Source organism: Natator depressus, chromosome 21, assembly GCF_965152275.1.
Source record: "Natator depressus isolate rNatDep1 chromosome 21, rNatDep2.hap1, whole genome shotgun sequence".
Classification (NCBI taxonomy): Eukaryota; Metazoa; Chordata; order Testudines; family Cheloniidae; genus Natator; species Natator depressus.
Window position 1 is genome coordinate 13,692,088 of NC_134254.1, and position 17,301 is coordinate 13,709,388.

At 55.4% G+C, this 17,301-nt stretch overlaps 1 protein-coding gene and 1 non-coding gene across 2 annotated transcripts in view; both read right to left on the bottom strand.

The window, feature by feature from the left end:
* Positions 1 to 17,301, bottom strand: part of CACNA1S (calcium voltage-gated channel subunit alpha1 S) — an 87,079-nt gene that overhangs the window by 62,357 nt on the left and 7,421 nt on the right. The window contains exons 2-5 of the mRNA XM_074935826.1: positions 14,292 to 14,397; positions 2,040 to 2,179; positions 1,201 to 1,334; positions 467 to 619 (exon numbers count right to left, since the gene is read on the bottom strand). Of these exons, the coding sequence (XP_074791927.1) occupies positions 467 to 619; positions 1,201 to 1,334; positions 2,040 to 2,179; positions 14,292 to 14,397 (533 nt within the window). The remainder of the gene's footprint in view (positions 1 to 466; positions 620 to 1,200; positions 1,335 to 2,039; positions 2,180 to 14,291; positions 14,398 to 17,301) is intronic.
* Positions 4,740 to 4,811, bottom strand: TRNAE-CUC (transfer RNA glutamic acid (anticodon CUC)). Its single transcript has one exon. It is a non-coding gene; the product is annotated as a tRNA-Glu (tRNA).

Here is a 17,301-nt window from a genome sequence, read left to right on the forward strand (position 1 = left end):
CATATAGCCATATAACGCCCCCAGCCATGGCATACATCTCCCCGCCATACCATACACCTCCCAGCCATGCCATATAGCCATATAACGCCCCCAACCATGTCATACACCTCCCCGCCATACCATACACCTCCCAGCCATGCCATATAGCCTTATAACGCCCGCAGCCATGCCATACACCTCCCCGCCATGCCATATAGCCATATAACGCCCCCAGCCATGCCATACACCTCCCCGCCCTGCCATATAGCCATATAACGCCCCCAACCATGCCATACACCTCCCCGCCCTGCCATTTAGCCATGCCCTGTTCCTGTGCCAGCAGAGCCAGTGATGACACTCAGGGCTGGGCTTCCCGATGCCACTGATGGATTTACTCCACAGACACACTCCACAGTAGCAGTGCCACATCCCTCTTTCCCCGCTCTGCCCCCCCCCAGCTGGTGGGAGGGTCACCCACGTTCCAGACCTGTCCCGATGTAGTAGCAAGTCTTGTGCATCTTGCCCTTGAACAGCTCCTGCCCAACGATGGCGTAGATGATGATCATGAAGAGGACCAGCAGGGCGATGTGGAGCAGGGGCACCATGGCCTTAATGATGGAGTTCAAGACCACCTGCAGGCCTGCAGCCCAGGGAGAGAGAAGGGGAACAGGTCACACCCCCTCCCCATCTGACTGGCAGCACTGCAGCGTCACGAAGGGATGGAGGGACCTAGGCCCAGCTCTCACCAGTGTCTTAACCACTCGGCCATCCTTCCTCCCCAGCATGTGTCCCTCCATGTCCCAGGAGTGTGTGTGAGAGAAGGAAAGCCCTGGTGACTCTCTCAATCCCATTACAGGCGGCAGCAGCTCCCGGCCCCCCTCATGCTGCCCCAGAGGGATCGGGGAAGGTCGAATCCCCGCAGCCCATCTCCTTGGGAGATGGTCTCAGGATGGGGACATCTGCTCCTAGACACTGGGGTGACACCCACCAGCTCCTTTCACAACAGGCTATGGTGGGATTGGCGCATGCTGGGTCCTGGTGGGTTATGTCTCAGCAAGGGGCACTACACGGGGACTATCTCGACTTTGCTGGTCTGCTGGAATTCCACCGAGACCCAGCTGGGGGCTGGCCACAGACCCGTGCGAAGGGGAAGCCTACTGCAGCTGCCGTGACCCTAGCCTCCCGCCAGAGCCGCCTGCCGTACGGGCAGCTTTCACCCACTTGGCACTCCCGACACCAGGCGCAGGGGTCTCAGCACGCGGAAGGCTCGCAGGGCTTTGACGTCAAAGCCGCCCTTCCCCGTCAGCGGTGCACCCTGCATCATGTTGATCTGCTCCACAACCACCGTGACCAGCCTGCCAGAGCCGGTGAGGAAGGGAGTGGGACAGGGAAGAGAGGGGAAAGGGGAGGAGAAGAGCAAGAGAAGGAACATGGAGGGGGAGGAAAAGGGGGGAAGGAGACAGGAAAAAAAAAATCCAAGCAAGGAAAGTCAATCTCACCCTGTATAGGCAGGGACGGGGAAGTTCCCACTACGGCCCCTGCCAGCACAGCTAAACCCTAACCTCATCTCAGACCGAGCCCAGATGGTCTCAGGATGGGGACATCTGCTCCTAGACACTGGGGTGACACCCCCCAGCTCCTTTCACAACAGGCTATGGTGGGATTGGCACATGCTGGGTCCTGGTGGGTTATGGTACGGCTTTTTTTCCGTTTTTCGGCACGGCCAGTGAATCAAAAGATCGGCGATTCTCGCAGCTCTGATTTAAAGCCAGCCCGTGTGCGGAACCTGTAGGTCTCGAAGGAGGACTTAAAAGTGGGGAGGGCGTGTGGGCGAGCTCGTGGAAGTTGTATCAGGCAGAGGGGTGCCGTGTGGGAAAAGGCACTAGAACTACGTAAGTGAGCCTCATCCAACTGGAGTCACTAGAAACCGGCTTCAGTGGGCTTCGGATCAAACTCCAGGCGTCGGGCGTGTTCACACTGTCCCTCCCGTGGTCTCACAACCCACTCCAACAGACACCAGGACATTTTCTAAGAAACCTTCCGCTCCCCCGCTCCTTTACCCCAAAGAGACAATGGCGAAGTCCAGCACATTCCAGCCGTTTCGGAGGTAGGCGTCCGCGTGGAGTAGAAACCCATAGGCGATGATCTTGAGTGTGGCTTCAATGGTAAAGATGATCAGGAAGACGTATTCGATCTTCTCCTGCGAGAGACCAAGGACAGAAGGGAACCAGTAGTGAGGTGGGTAACAGACACAGTGAGGGGGAATGACACCGCAGCCCTGGGACCCCCCACAGCAATCATTCAGCAAAGTGCAGCTTGTTTATTGCAGTATTGCCAATGCTTGTGATTTTATAGTGAGTGGCGGGATTTCAGGGGGGTCTGGAGCCTGTCGGGCGCTGATGCAAGAAGCTGAAGCCCCCTTGAGGAGTTCGGTCCTGCGGGAAGCCGGCAGAGCCAGCACTGCCTCCGTTCCCTCCTCCCATCCTGTGAGAAACATGGACAGGGCAGTACCTCTGCTCTTTGCCCCTCCAGCACCTCGCCTGGGAAGGGACAGAGGGAGCCATCCCTAACCCCCCAGCCTGGGAAAGGGGAGATGAGAGGGGACCCCACTAAACGCCCCCCCCAGGCCTGGGAAAGGGGGTGAGGAAACCTAGGAGGAGCAGAGGTGAGGCTCCGGGGGCTGGACTGAGGGGTTGGGGACTGATGGGGGGCTGGACTGATGGGGAAGCTGCGAAAGAGAAGAATATTTAAAATAAAAAATGATTTATTTTTAGTTATTTGGTCAATTATTAATTAAAAACCAAATTATTCATTGTAATTACTGGATCATGTATATATGTACGTAGCTATCAAAATTATACAACAACAGCAGACAGTTTAAATGATTTTTGAAATGCTTTGAATGTGACCGAATTGATTTTGTTTTAGGGATTTTGAATGTAATTACTGCACTGAGCTAAGGAAAGCTCTGAAAGGGGTTTGGTGTTGTAAAGATATTCTTACGTGTCAAGAGCTCTGCAGCTCACCTCGTTATTCAAAAACCATCGGAAAACGTGCTGCACAGAGAGAACGCTTTGTGTTTCTCAGCCATTCATTGCTCGTTTGCCGGCTCCATCTTATAGGCCTTGTTCAGTCTATTTCTACATGTGTGTGAATTAGGTTTTTCTATCATGTTGTCACTTTGTCACAGGACAGAGCTCTCCACTGAGTACTTAGGTTACACCTGTGTACAAAAACTTCCCATTCGTCCTTCCCTTTTTCCAACCAGCATGGATGCCTTCCCTCTACCGCATCTCTCCATTTGGGAATGGATACTTTTGAGGGGCTATCCATCCTCTTGAGGAGATACCATTAACAGAAGCACCACTATTATACTGAAATGAATCTCTTGCTACTGAGGACTAGCCCAAATGCAACATCTTCTGCATCTTCTCCTCTCGAATTCTCCTGAAGTATGTCTGTCTACTTGCAGCCACATGTGCATTAAAGGTTGACTTGTCAGCCGGACATTATCACTCACACACTGCCAGAAGAGCAGAGGAGAATTTGAAAGGCAAAAGACAGATTGAAAAACAGAGTTTGATCATTTTGTTTTTTTGTTTTTTTTTTTTAAATCTCACTGATTGTGGGGCCAATCACACGATTTTAGAGGATCTGAATCATGGTCCTGCTTTGAGCAGGGGGTTGGACTGGATGACCTCCTGAGGTCTCTTCCAACCCTGATATTCTAAGATTCTATGATTCTTGATCTCTTGGGGTTGGCAATACTGCTATTGGGTGAGAATCTCTAATTCACGTATACCCTGTTGTTAAGAGGGAAAACGGAGCAAACCAGTTTAATACTCTTTGAGAGAAGCCTAGGGTGACCAGATGTCCCGATTTTATAGGGACAGTCCCAATTTTGGGGTCTTTTTCTTATATAGGCTCCTATTACCCCCCCACCCCCTTCCCGATTTTTCACATTTGCTGTCTGGTCACCCTAGAGAAGCCCCCCACTCTCTCACTAAGTGACTCCCAACTCCCAGCTCACCTGCACAGCTGCTGCTCCTGCTCACACACAGCCTCTTACTCCTTGGGGGCACTGCACGCAATGCGCCATGCAATGCAGAATTTTGCAGAATTCCCGGTTTCCCCTGCGGAATTTCTGGCCGCCACTAGGGGCCGCTGGGCACTGCAGAGCCCAGCTCGCAGTGAGCGAAGCACTTTGATCCTCATTCTCCCGGGGACGGGGAGGGCCTTGGAGACCCAGCCAGCTCTGGTAAAGGATGAGGAAGGGCAGGGCTGCACCACACCATGTCCCCTAGTGGGACAGTAAAGAAGCTGGGGGGAGTAAAGGTTCTGGGGGTGCTGGTGTCTGCCCTGCGACTGGGATCTGCGGGGAGGGGCTGCTGGTGTCTGGGCTGGAGGATGCTGCGTGGCTCAGCTCTGGGGGGATGGGAGTGCAGGTGTCTGGTCTCTGGGGGGCCCCACACAACTCCCTCCAGCCCCCCTCAACTGGAACTGGGTTGTCATAGAGGTTTCTTTAATTCTCTACTCCTGGGGGAAATCTTTTTTGCTGTTGACCGTAGAATTATAGAATATCCAGGGGAATATCAGGAAGGGACCTCAGGAGGTCACCTAGTCCAACCCCCTGCTCAAAGCAGGACCAATCCCCAATTTTTGCCCCAGATCCCTAAATGGCCCCCTCAAGGATTGAACTCACGACACTGGGTTTAGCAGGCCAATGCTCAAACCACTGAGCTATCCCGCCCCAAAATTCCTTCCCTGACCGGGAATCTAACCCAGGCCACGGCAGTGAGAGCGCCGAATCCTAACCACTAGACCACCAGGGAGGCGATATTGTTGATGTACTTGTTGACAGGTATTTTGAAATAAATTACCAAAATAATTGAAACTGAAGTGATTATATTGTGTTATTTTGACAAATAAAATATGCAGAATTTCACAGAATTTTTAAAATTTTTGCACAGGATTTTTAAATTTTTGGTGCAGAATCCTCCCAGAAGTAGCCTCTGTTTCCCTCCTGAGCCCAGCCCCCTCTGATCCATTCCACCGTGATCCTGTCCCTCTTTATTAAGTACAGTTGAATATGACTTCTGAGCCCCACTCCTCCATTGTGGCCAGTCCCCCCAGCTTGGTCCCTCACCCCCACTGTGGCCAGCCCCTCCAGCTGCTCTCAGCCCCACTGAGGCCAATTCCCGCATCTGGGCCCTCCCCCCTCCGGCCAGCCCCCCCAGCAGAGCCCTTTTCCCCATCAGTGGGGCCCCTTGCTCCCGTCAAAACCCAAACCGAGCCCCGGTTTTGCCCACGGCTGTCCTCAATGGGTTCCAGCTCCCTTTGTGCTGTGAGCCCCTCTTGCCGCTCGTGGCAGGAAACTGAGGTTTGACAAACCAGGGGAAGGGGACCCCATACTCCATTTGGGCAGAGAGGGCGCTGCCCCCCTCCTCTCCTGCCTTCGTCCAGAGGCTTTGCTGTCTGGCTCTTTGGCTGACTCAGTGCAGCTGCCTGCGGCCATCAGGGCCCAGAATAGTCGCTGCGTTTTGCACCGGGCACAGCAGTAGCTGCCAGCTGCCCATCACCCCCGCTGACGCTAATCACTGCCTGTCGCTAGGGCCTCTTCCAGGTCAGGATTTAAATACTTTAGAGCCAGCCAGATATTTGGGGGGGAGGGTATTTATATCTATGTGTTTACATTCACACCCCACAATAACAGCCCCTTCAGGGAAGCCGCCACTGCCGCAGGGCAGGGAGATTCCCCACTTTCGGTTTGCTCTGAAATCCTGACCCAGCCTGGAATTACACCCTGAATGCTCTTCGGGGCCAGACTCTAATACAGATGCCCATCTCCTGCTGCCACCAATAGGGGTGTTTGGCCCACACATATCTTCCTAAGTATTCATTTGACTGGTAGAGCAGAAAATGCCAGAACTGAAAGAGTGAATTCACCCTAACAGGGGATGGGACCCAGGATTGAAATCTCCCGCCTCTAGGTGCTGGCCAAGAAATCAGGCCAAAGCCCACGTAGCTCCCTTTTCACCTCCACGCAGACAGCAAACATGCCAGGTATGACTGGATAGCTAGCAGCCCCATTCCATATTGTGACCTGAGAACCTGTTAATGCCAACCAACAAGGAGGTACAGAGGGGTACAGGTATACCCTGAGGCCAGTATGCACCATCTCATTCACCCAAGACTGTCATGAGAGGTCTCCACTGAAAGCCGGTGGCACATGGGTTATTAATATCATTGTGAGATGTATGTATTGATACAATGGAAGGAGTTCTGTATAGATACTGAAAGCATGGTCTTATAGACTGGATTAAGGTGTTAGTCATCACAGAGATGAAAAACCAGGTTTTCTGTCAGACAAGAGATATTTATTCTCCGCTCTCTGTGTCAGGTTGTAATTCAAGCATTGTAAGGTAACACAATGGCTGCCCGTTTACACATGAAGTCAAACGCTAAGGAAGAGATGTGAAGCCAACAGGCAAGCAGCACACAGGAGAAACAAGCCTCCGGTGGCTATGCTGTGTGGGAGCAAGGACAGTGAACAATATCTGGAAGGCAAAGATGACACCCCATCGTCCTGCGCCCAAGAAGTAAATGGAAAGCATGTTCGCATTCATAAGCAAGTCTGGCAGGCCAGGTCAACTGACTGGGGCTTGCGCTACAGGGCTAAGCTAGCAGTGTAGACATTCGGGCTGAAGCTGGAGCCCAGGCTCTGAGACCCTCACCCCTCGCTGGGTTTCCGAGCGCAGGTTCCAGCCCAAGCCTGAGTGTGACCCCTGTAAACCCGAGATGGTTGAACCAGGCTCTGAGACTTGCTGACGCAGGTCCTTTTTTGCAGTGTAGACGTACCGTTTGAGGACCTGGGCCTTAACCTTTTGTGCTTCAGTTTACTCACTAAAAATGGATGTTTTCTTTGGAGCACATTCTGTGGTATCTGAGCTGTAGATAAGAGATCTCTTGGTGTGTTTGGGGTGGTTATTGGATCTGTGGAGGTAAGTGTGGGGATCTGTGGATTTCTTGTAACTAGCTGTCTGTAGGGTTCCAATGCTGAAGCTGATTGTGGTGGCTAGGAAGTTGATGCTGATGCAGGAGTGTTCTAGAAAGAGTTTGACAGATGGATGGTGGTTGTTGAAGGTGTGGTAGAAATCTATGAAGTCCGGGCTACAAACTTAAAACTGCCTTCACCAAACAAGGGCACTCCACCAGAGAAACAGATCACATCAAGGAACGACCCCACACTGGAACTCATATCGGACATCATCGAACAGTTACAACCTACACTCTATGGGGACCACATCCTGAAAGATCTTTCCTAAACCGTTTCTTCTGGCCTTCAAACAACCCCCCATCCTCTCCAAACTCATCCACAGACCAGGACACCCTCACTCAAAGTGGCACCAGAGCTGCCAGAACACAGATGTAAAACCTGCAGGCATAGCTCCACCGCTGCGATGACCAGCACCCCACACAGCACACCTTTCGAGATCCATGGGTCCTACACGTGCCTATCACAACAAGTGGTGTACCTCACCCAGTGCATTAAGTGCCCAACAACAACTATGTGGGTGAACCCAAACACTCTCGAATGGACTTGCACAGTTAAATGATAAAAAACAAAAACACCCAATCACCTGTGGGCGAACACTTTTCACGGAACGACCGCTCCATGTCTGACCTCTCAGTTCTCGGCCTCAAAGGAAACCTGCACGATGCTTTCAAAAGACGAGCCTGGGAGCTTAAATTCATAACGTTGCTAGACACCAAAAATCACCATCTTAATAAAGACACTGGATTTATGGCTTATTACAACAAACTGTAACCCACTAACCCCCTTTGTTTGTCCCATGACTTCAGAGGTGGTAATGGGCCACTTCACTGTGAATGGTCCCTTAGAATATGTGAGAGACTATGTGGGTGAATGTGTTAACTCTTATGCTACATAATCTGTTCCACCTAGGGTGACCAGATAGCAAGTGTAAAAAATCGGGACAAGGGGTGGGGGGTAATAAGTGCCTATATAAGAAAAAGCCCCCACAATCGGGACTGTCCCGAAACAATCGGGACATCTGGTCACCCTAGTTCCACCTTGTATTTAGTGCAGAGTACCTTTCCCAGACCCGAAGAAGAGCTCTGTGAAGTGTCGTGTTCTCTCTCTCACCAACAGTTGGTCCAATAAAAGATATTTCCTCACCCACCTTGTCGCTACAGACTTTTTAAACAGAGCAGAGTCCCCTCCCCACTCCCTGGGCCTGCTTTTTACAAGTCTCATTGGGTCTGTACCGCAGCCCATATACTCCACACAGCCTTACAGACCAACACTGCATGTGTGCAGGGCCGGATTAATCTTTTGTGGGCCTGGCGCCAAACATATTTGTGGGCCCCCATAGGGGCAATGGAGCCTGGCGCGTGGAGGTCGGTCCCCAGACCCAGGGGCCAGCCGGGGCAATGGGGCATGGCATGGCAGGGGTGGTCCGGCTCCACCCAGCCCGGTGCGAGTTGCAAGACACACAGTGGCCCTGTGATGCCAGCATGCCCCTTCCCCTCGGGGGGCGGGCCCATGCCACGCCACAGAGCCCCCCGCCCAACACCAACTCCCTCCTGACTTCCTATGGCCAGAGCCCCCCTGGACCCACTATGCCCAGCGACCCCGCAGACCTCCCCCAGAAATGCACAGCGCCCTGCACACCACCACCCCTGCTCACAGCCCCACCACAACTGCCCAGCACCCCCCACAGAGAACCCCCACTCCCTAGTGCCCCAACACATACAGATCCTCCCGCCCCCAGACTCCCCACAGGCCCCCTCCCCCAGGCCCTGCCTCCCGGCCGCACTCACCGGCCCTGCTGGGAGGCGACTGTGTCTGCGGGCTGAGCCGGCAGCGCAGCCAGGGCTGGTCCCAGGGCTGGGGATCGCTCCAGCCCCTCGGGAGTGGTGTGATCAGCCAGGCCAGGACCTGCCCTGGCCGGGCTCCCTCAAGACGCACTTGCCTGGAGGGGCCCAGCCAAGCCCCCCACACTCTTCCCCGCCCCCCAACCGGCCAAGACTGGCCAGGCTTCTGCACCAGTCCCAGGTGGCTCGGCTCCGGGGAGACAGGTGGGGCCGCACACGTGGTGGGAAGCAGAGACTGAGCGGAGCCGGAGGTGCCCTGGGGTCTGGCCAGGGGGCTGAGAGAAGCCGGAGGGGAGGCCAGGAGATGGAGAGGAGCCCTTGGCTAGCAGGCGGGCAGGCCGAGAGAAGCAAGTGGTGGGCAGGGGGAGCCAGCGGGGTCTCGGGGCGCAGTTCAAGCGGAGCAGGCCGGGGCCCCTTCTGAGCCTGGGCCCGGCTCCATGGAGCCACTGTAAACCCGGCACTGCATGTGTTTGTCTCATAGCTGTCCAGTAGGACGCCCATCCTACTGCCAGTGCGTTACTCTTCCCTCTGCCACAGGATTCGTGCTGGTAACACATAGGGGACAAGGCAGGGGAGCAGGTGACGCTGCAGGCACCAGGGTTTCCAGGGTAGGGTGTATGTAGGGAATTGCTCATACGTGGGCCATGGGCCAGTTAAATCCGACATCCACAGTGCTGCGTGGGACTCTGCTGCGGGTGCCCTTCCTACCACCGAGCTGACCTGCAGGTCCAGACATGCATGGGTAGGATAGACCCTCACGCCTTGGGTACCCATTCGTCCTATGTACCAAGTACACAGGGTAAGCACCCCTCCTGCCAGGCTAACATGCCCCCTGGGTGGGCAAGTCATGCCAACCTGCCAATCTGTGCCAGGCACCTCAGCTCAAAATGCCCCTCTAGCAGGGACACCGGTTCAGGTATTGGGGGGGGGGGGTGAATTCCGGTCCCCGCTCGTCCCTCTTCCTCCTCATGCAGGGACCCTGGGTCTCCCTCAGCTGGGAAGTCTCCCCACACAGTGTATGAGCCAGTGCTGCCAGGGGTCAAGTTTCTGGGGGACGCCCCTGTGTTCCACGGCACAGCAACAGATGCCCTGTGTGCCAGGTCACAACGCCATCTCTCAGTACAGAGGGGCAGCGGGCCAGCGCAGTGAATGGTGTTGCAACCCCCAGGTTGCCCAAGGGCGTCCAGCAGCGCAGTGGCAGAGCTGGGTCTCCTCACGCCCAGCCCAGTGCCTCACCCGCTGGACCACACTGCCTCTTGGGCACCTAGTGCTGTAGAGACTGATGCTTTGGAGGATAGAAACGCCTGTGGACAGCATGGTCCTGTGCTCCTTACTCAGCCCCCTGTCAATCAGGAGTGACACCAATGGGATTATGCCGGTGTGAATGGGGAGCGAGAGTAGAACCAGGCCCTGGCTTCTTTTCCTGGAGCCACAGCACCCAGGGCTGGGAGAGGATCCCATCAGGTCTCACTTGCAAAGCTAAGGCAGGCCCTGGAGAGGAGACCTGCAGGGACTTTACAGAATCAGGATAAAGAAAGGGCCCCTCAGCCCAGCTGTCGGGGGCCAGTGGCCCACAGCAGACAGAGTGGTCGAGAAGATGGGCCACTGCGTTTCCCAGCTACGTCCTCCTCTCTGCTCCTGATAAATGCCCTCCAGCCCTGCTCACGTCCATGCAGATGTCACCTCCAAGCCCGTGGCTTTGGCCATCTCATTCCTGTCTTTGCCTCCCTCGTCTCTGCTGCATCGAACATAAGCTAGCTGTCTTCACTGGCAGTGGCCCCAGGGCCTCTCCCCACCCTCCCTCTCACCCACTCCCGAGATTCCAGACGGCGACTCCTGCCTCCGGCTGGACCATGACGACCACCTCCATTGCCCTCCTGTTACATTTTCCGTGCTTTCCCCTACCGCCAGGGCGGAGCTCCCTGCAAACACCTGCAAAGCTCCTTCTTCTCTTCCTTCACATCCCTCTGCACCACTCTCCTTTGCCAGGATGCCTGCAAAAAAACCTAACAGCTAGGCTGAAATCCCTGCCTACCATGCTGGCCAGGATGGATTCATTGTTCCCTTGTACTGTACTGTCTGTCCGTGTCCACCTGTTGTCTCTTCTCTTAAATTGTCAGCTCTCCGGAGCACAGACTCTCTTTTTGTTCTGTGTTTGTACAGCGCCAAGCACAGTGGGGTCCTGGGCCACGACTTGGGTTCCTAGGTGCTACGGTAATCCAGATAACAAACAACAACAACAGCTGTGAGGGGCTAGTGGGGGATGCAAGCCTTGGGATCAGACACTCACTCTAAAACCCCTCCGGATTTGCACCTCCTGGGATTGCTGTGGGCCCTCGCTGATCCATTCTCCGGGGCTGGGGACTCAGACTAGGGTCCTGGGCTTGCCTCTGTCTCTGCAAACGCTCTGCAGGGCATTGCGACTGGAATGCTGGGCGGGCACGAGGGTACCCATGAAATAACGCACCTGACAAGCGCTGCCAGTGTCTGTCAGGGCCACGTATTGGCTGAATAGGCAGCTAAGGAGATGACCAAGGGCCCCCCAAATTATTTGCCGAATAACTCATGTGGGGAACCCAACAAGAGCTGTATGCTGGACGGAGCTGCAGCTACACTACTGCTCCTGGTCTGGCAATGCCAAGGGGCCGTGGGTGATGGGACCAGGGACTCCCGTGCCAGCCAGCGCAGAGCTGGCTCACTATACAGGCTCTGCTCTCAGCTCCCCATGGCCCAGCGTGGGGGGGATGTGGAGCGTGTCGGGGGGGACGGGACAAAAAGCACTGCACTAGAGCTGTTCTCTGCTTCCCTGAGCTCAAAGGGAGGCATTAGGAGCAGAATGCAAGTCCAAGGAGCCCTGAGATTGCTCTCAGTTCCACTGGGAGCCGGGGTGGCTCCTGAGAACCCAACGAGTTTCAACCCCCTGCTCCGAGTGCAGGAACGGAAGCACCAGGCATTAGGCCCAGAGCACGTGGCGGACGATTTTCCAGCGGTGCCCGGGAGGCAGGCACCTGGGTCGGGTGGGGGGGCGTATTTCCAGCCCAAACGGCCTCTCGACGTCAGGAGACCCTGGCTGGAAGGCTGCCTGTTCGAACGGCTCCCTACGCAGATCAGGGGGGTATTCGGAGAGGACTGCGTACAGGGGGCGGGGAAGGAGAGGGTATGGATGGGAAACGCATAGGAAACAGCCGAGGATCGGTTCCTGGCTTGCACGCTCAGCTTTCCCCAGAGCTCCAGCCCCCGCACCCACCGCTCCTCTCCTCCCATATACAAGTGACGGGGCTTGTTTGATGAATCCCAGGGCTCCCGAGACAGGCTGCAAAGCAGCAATAACTCTCCCTGGGAGCTGAGCGAATGGAGGTGCCACTTCCTACAAGGAGCCTTTCCCTTTATGGACTCCTTAGCTCCCGGTCATAAACCTTGCCGCTTTTCTCCATCAGGGCTGGCCTCTGTAACCCTGCCAGCGGGGCCTTAACCCTGGGACCTACACGGGACCCCAGCCATAACTTAGCCGCCCACTCAGATCCCTGCGGTATCGTCAGCTACCAGTTATTTATTCACTTGAAAAGCAGCAATCGCAGACCCTGCACATGCTCCTGGCTCTGACACTGTATCATCTCCGGGGAGGTCTGAGCAGGCAGAGGGTCAGAGGCGTGTGCAGATTCCTTTCCTTGTTTCAAGGTTCATGGGAATGTAGCGGCTGGATTGAGATCCCTGGGGATTTCGCTCTTCTGTAGCCACACAGCAGTTGCAGCAAACTTCCCTCTCAGTTTGTGTGTGTGTGTGTGTGTGTGTGAGAGAGACCACTGCCCTCTACTGGATGCAATCAGAACTGCTCAACTGTGTGCCAAAGACCCTACTCTGCTTACAGCTAATGGAGATTTTCATTTTGCTCTGATAGTAGGGGCCTGGGCTTTCTGGAGCAAGATGATCTGAATTAGGAGCCCGCTGTCACTCTGCAATTCTAACCGCTCAGTTTGAAACAGATGGACAACTCTGCAGTTCTTAAGTGGCCAAAGGCTTGTTACAATGCCCTGAAAGAGGGTGTTTTGGGGGGCTTTCCAGCCCAACCGAATGAGGAAGGAACAGAAATTACAGGCACTCTCGTGAGATTTCCAGCTCAGTCTCACAGATCCGAGCTCTTCGGGTAAGGCTCAAATAAGCCTGTGAACTTTGGGTGCTTGTTTGAAGCAAACCTCGAGACGGCAGCACTAACTGTCCCCAGAGATCATTGCACTGGGACTCGGGAGACCCAGTGCTTTCCCTGCCTCTTCCGCTGGGTGAGCTTGGGCAAGACACGGCCCCTCTTTGAGCCTCAGTTTCCCCTCCCACTCTTTGTCTGTCTTGTCTATTCATGTTGTAAGCTTCTGGGGCAGAGCCTGTCTCTTATTACATGTGTGTGCAGCACCCAACACAATGGGGCCCTGATCTCTGTTGTGGCCTTTCAGTACCACTGTCATGGACCTAATAATGATAAAATCCTACTCCTTTCTAATCACCTTTCTTTTTTCTGAATACAAACCCTTGAGGATACAGAACACACCGTATGTTAGAGCCAGCTGGTTGTCAGCCCCCGAGGTGAGGTCAGCAAGGACAGTAAGCATAACTGACAGAATGACAAGGACAGGCTATCATCAGTTCTCAGACTGTGGGTCAGAACCCCAAAGTGGGGCGCGACCAGATTTTAATGGGGTTGCCAGGGCTGGCGTTAGACTTGCTGGGGCCCGGGGCCAAAGCTGAAGTCTGAGCCCCACCCCCCGGGGCCAAAGCTTCGGCTTTTGCTTCCCCACCCAGTGCGGCAGGGCTCAGGCTTCGGTCCCCCCACCTGAGGTCCTGGGGCACATGTCTTACAAGGAGTAAAGCAGGACACTACAAGGAAGGGACAAACACACCAGACCATCTCAGATTCCATCGTCAATTTCTGCTCCCGGCTGGACAACTCGCAAGGCCCCAGAATTTGAGTAGCTGCTCGGGTCAAAGGGGATAACTGAGCAGTTTAATGCTGCTAACAGGAAACAGAGATGTTTTATTAACATCTTGTCACTTGTGGGGCCAGCCACTCCCTCCCCAACCTAACAGGGAGCAGAGGCCTGTATCTTGGTGTTGTGGGTCCCAGCTTCCCTTCCTGCTCATGGACTCAGACGCGCAGGTGTAAATTTCACGAATACATAACTGGAGACCATGCAGCTCACGTGCCGGTGTCTCAGAGGGTGAAATTTCAGTGCCAGGCAGGTGCTAACATTAGTGAGCAAGGGGCTCAGCCCCTTAATGCTGCCTCAACTTGATGCCCCTGCTATTTATAAAAGGCTAGTTTGGAGCACAGGTGAAGGAAAAATGATTGCCTCGGGGGCTTTGCAGCGAGCAAGACGGTGCCGGGGGGCAGGATTGTACAACACGAGGATGAGGCTGTCTCTTACCAGGCTGGAGTTTGAAGCGTTGGTATCATCCTCCGGCATGGGCAGGTAGACGGCCAACGCCACGCAGTTGGCAAAGATGGTCATCAGGATAATGATCTCGAAGGGTCTGTGGGTGGGCATTAAGGAGAAGCACAGAGCCGAGGCGCAGTCCTTGTGTATGCGCCAATTAACAGTAACGACCTCATCAGCTGATCCAATGCCAGGGCACCGGCCACATTTACACAGGAGAGACCCAGGAATGGACTAGCCAGGGATGCTGCGGCTCAGGACTTGAGGGGCACTGGCAGAGCTTGGGGGGAGGACCCAGGGCTGCAATAACACGGGGTGCGGTTGCCATCAGACCTGCCAACACTCCCACAGTTTCAGAGCTTCTTACAGATCTGGGGCACAGCCCATCAGTCTAGGGGGAAATCAGCCTCTGATTGGCTGCCTTCCCCACCTCTTGGGGAAGGTGCCCCTTCTCCTCTCCTGTGAACGGGGATGGGTTCCTGCCTCTACTTCTCCCCATCTCCCTCCCACCCTTGGGTTGCCAACTTTCTACTCACACAAAACCGAACACCTTTGCCCCACCTCCTGCCCCACCCACCTCCAAGACCCTGCCCCCACTCACTCCATCCCCTGCTCCCTCTGTTGCTCGCTCTCCCCACCCTCACTCACTCATTTTCACTAGGCTGGCTCAGGGGGTGAGGGCTCCAGCTGGGGGTGCAAGTTCTAGGATTGGGCCAGAAATGAGGGGTTCAGGGTGCAGGAGGGGGCTCTGGGCTGGGGCAGAGGGTTGGGGGCTCTGGCTGGGGTTGCAAACTATGGGGTGGGGCTGGGAATGAGGGGTTTGGTAGGGTGCTCCAGGCTGGGACCGAAGGGTTTGGAGGGCAGGAGGGGGATCAAGGCTGGAGCAGGGGATCAGGGCCGGGGAGTGGGTCAGGGGTGCAGGCTCCGGGTGGTGCTTACCTCAAGCGGCGCCCAGAAGCAGCAGCATGTCCTCTCTCTGGCTCCTATGCAGAGGCGCGACCAGGCGGCTCTACATGCTGCCCCATCCACAGGCGCCGCTCCCATTGGCTGTTGTTCCCAGCCAATGGGAGCTGTGGGGGCAGCCTGCAGAGCCCCCTGGCTGCCCCTAAGCATAGGAGCCAGAGAGGGGACATGCTGGCTGCTTCCCGGGAGCCACGCAGCCCGGAGGTTGCAGGGAGCCTACCAGCCCCACTGTGCTGCGCCGCCAACCGGACAGCGAATGGCCCGGTCAGAGGTGCAAGCTGCCAAGATCCCTTTTCGACCAGGTGTCCGAAAACCAGACACCTGGCCACCCTATCCCACCCGGCCTAGGAATGGGGGGGGGGGGAAATGAAGAACCTCTGCATAAGGAGCCGAGGGACATGGGGAGCCACGGGCAGATGTGGGGCTTGGGGAGGGGCTCAGCAGTGAGGGGGAACTGGGGAAGATTGGGCAGCTAGAGGAGCACAAGATTGATGGGGAGGCACAGAGCTGATGTGGGGAAATGTGGGAACACATTCGTAATTGCTGTGGGGCTGTCGTGACCCAGTGACCTCTTGATGCCAACTGGCACAGCAGGTGCAGGGGGTTTTCCAGGGATCTCCTGGGTCAGCTCTGTGTGTGTTAGTACTCCAGAAGATGCTCTCCACCAAAAGCCTGTAGCCCACTGGTCATCACAATCATTTTGAAATGTAAGCATGGATAATATTTAAGGAATTATGTCTCTCTACTGAAAATTACGTTCTTAAAGCCTCGGAGCTGAGGCAGGTAACCAGGAGGGGACATATCTCAGACAGGTTCCTTTCAGGAAGGGGTTACAGATACTTATCTCCGCATCTGGTCCTTGTGTGTGGTCCCTTTACAGTGGGAGTCTAGTTGCATAGGGAGCCACAAACTCATCTAGATTACAAAATTGACAAGAGATTGCAAAATCTACAGGGCAGAGCAATTAGCACCATGGGGTCTGGGTTAGGAATAAAGATCAAAGGACTGTTTTGAGATAGCCCGGGCTGCAAAAGAGACACTGGGGGCTCCTTTACTTAGGAGGCAAGCTGCCAGCATGACTTGTCTCATGAAACAAGGATCACAAGCTGTAAAAAGCTGGAAGGACTTTGGGGCGAACTTTGCTGTGTACGACATGAAAGTAGCGAGTCTAGGTTCTAGAACGTGTGCTCTGATTTTATTTTGTATGTAACCGTTGCTTTCCAATACACGCCCTCCACAGCACGTATCCCATGCTGGGTGACAAGCCAGGACGGCTAACACAGCAGTTCAGACAATAGAGCAGAGACCCGCCCCGCCCGGCCAGGACTGTGACAAGGACCACGAGCCCTTGGCCATGCGGGAGGCCACCCTGCGGCCATCCAGGGAGCCCTCTGCAGTCCCACTATCATGACCGTGGAGCTGCAGAGGGCTCCCAGTCCCAGCGCTGCGGCAGGGCCGCGACAGCTGATCCCTGCAGGCTCAAGGAAGACTGCGTTCCTGGAAGGGCAGAGCAGAGTCCTGGCCTGGGGGGTTGTCTCTGCTCTGCCCCGCCAAAACCGCAGCCTCCCCCCGTCACCAGCCCTGTGGCAGCTCCTCTGTTGCCCTGCTGTCAGGGGAGCGAGCGAGTGGAGCGACCCCCGGCCAGGACTGCAAGGAGGAGGAGAAAGACAAGCCCTAGCTGCCACCCAGCTGCTGAGTGGCTCCTGCCCGCTAGATTATTCCAATAAAATCCGTGCCCCGCCTGCTGTTCAGCTAACGGGGAGCGTCCCGTACGTGCTTCCAGCGCAATCTCAGCTCTGCATCTAATAAACTGCTGCACGCGCCCCTCGGGACACACCCAGCGTGTGCGAAGCAATCGGAGGCGGGACTGGGGAGCTGGGGGGGGGGCGTGTACGACTGCTGTGGCTGCCGCGAATCTGGGAACACTCTGTGGGTGAGCGATCGGCGCACTCCAACCTCCGCTGTCCCCTGGAGGGCCCAGTGTCCCCCTGGCATGTGCCAACTGCTAACCCTTCAGTGACAGCAGAGGCCTAGAGGG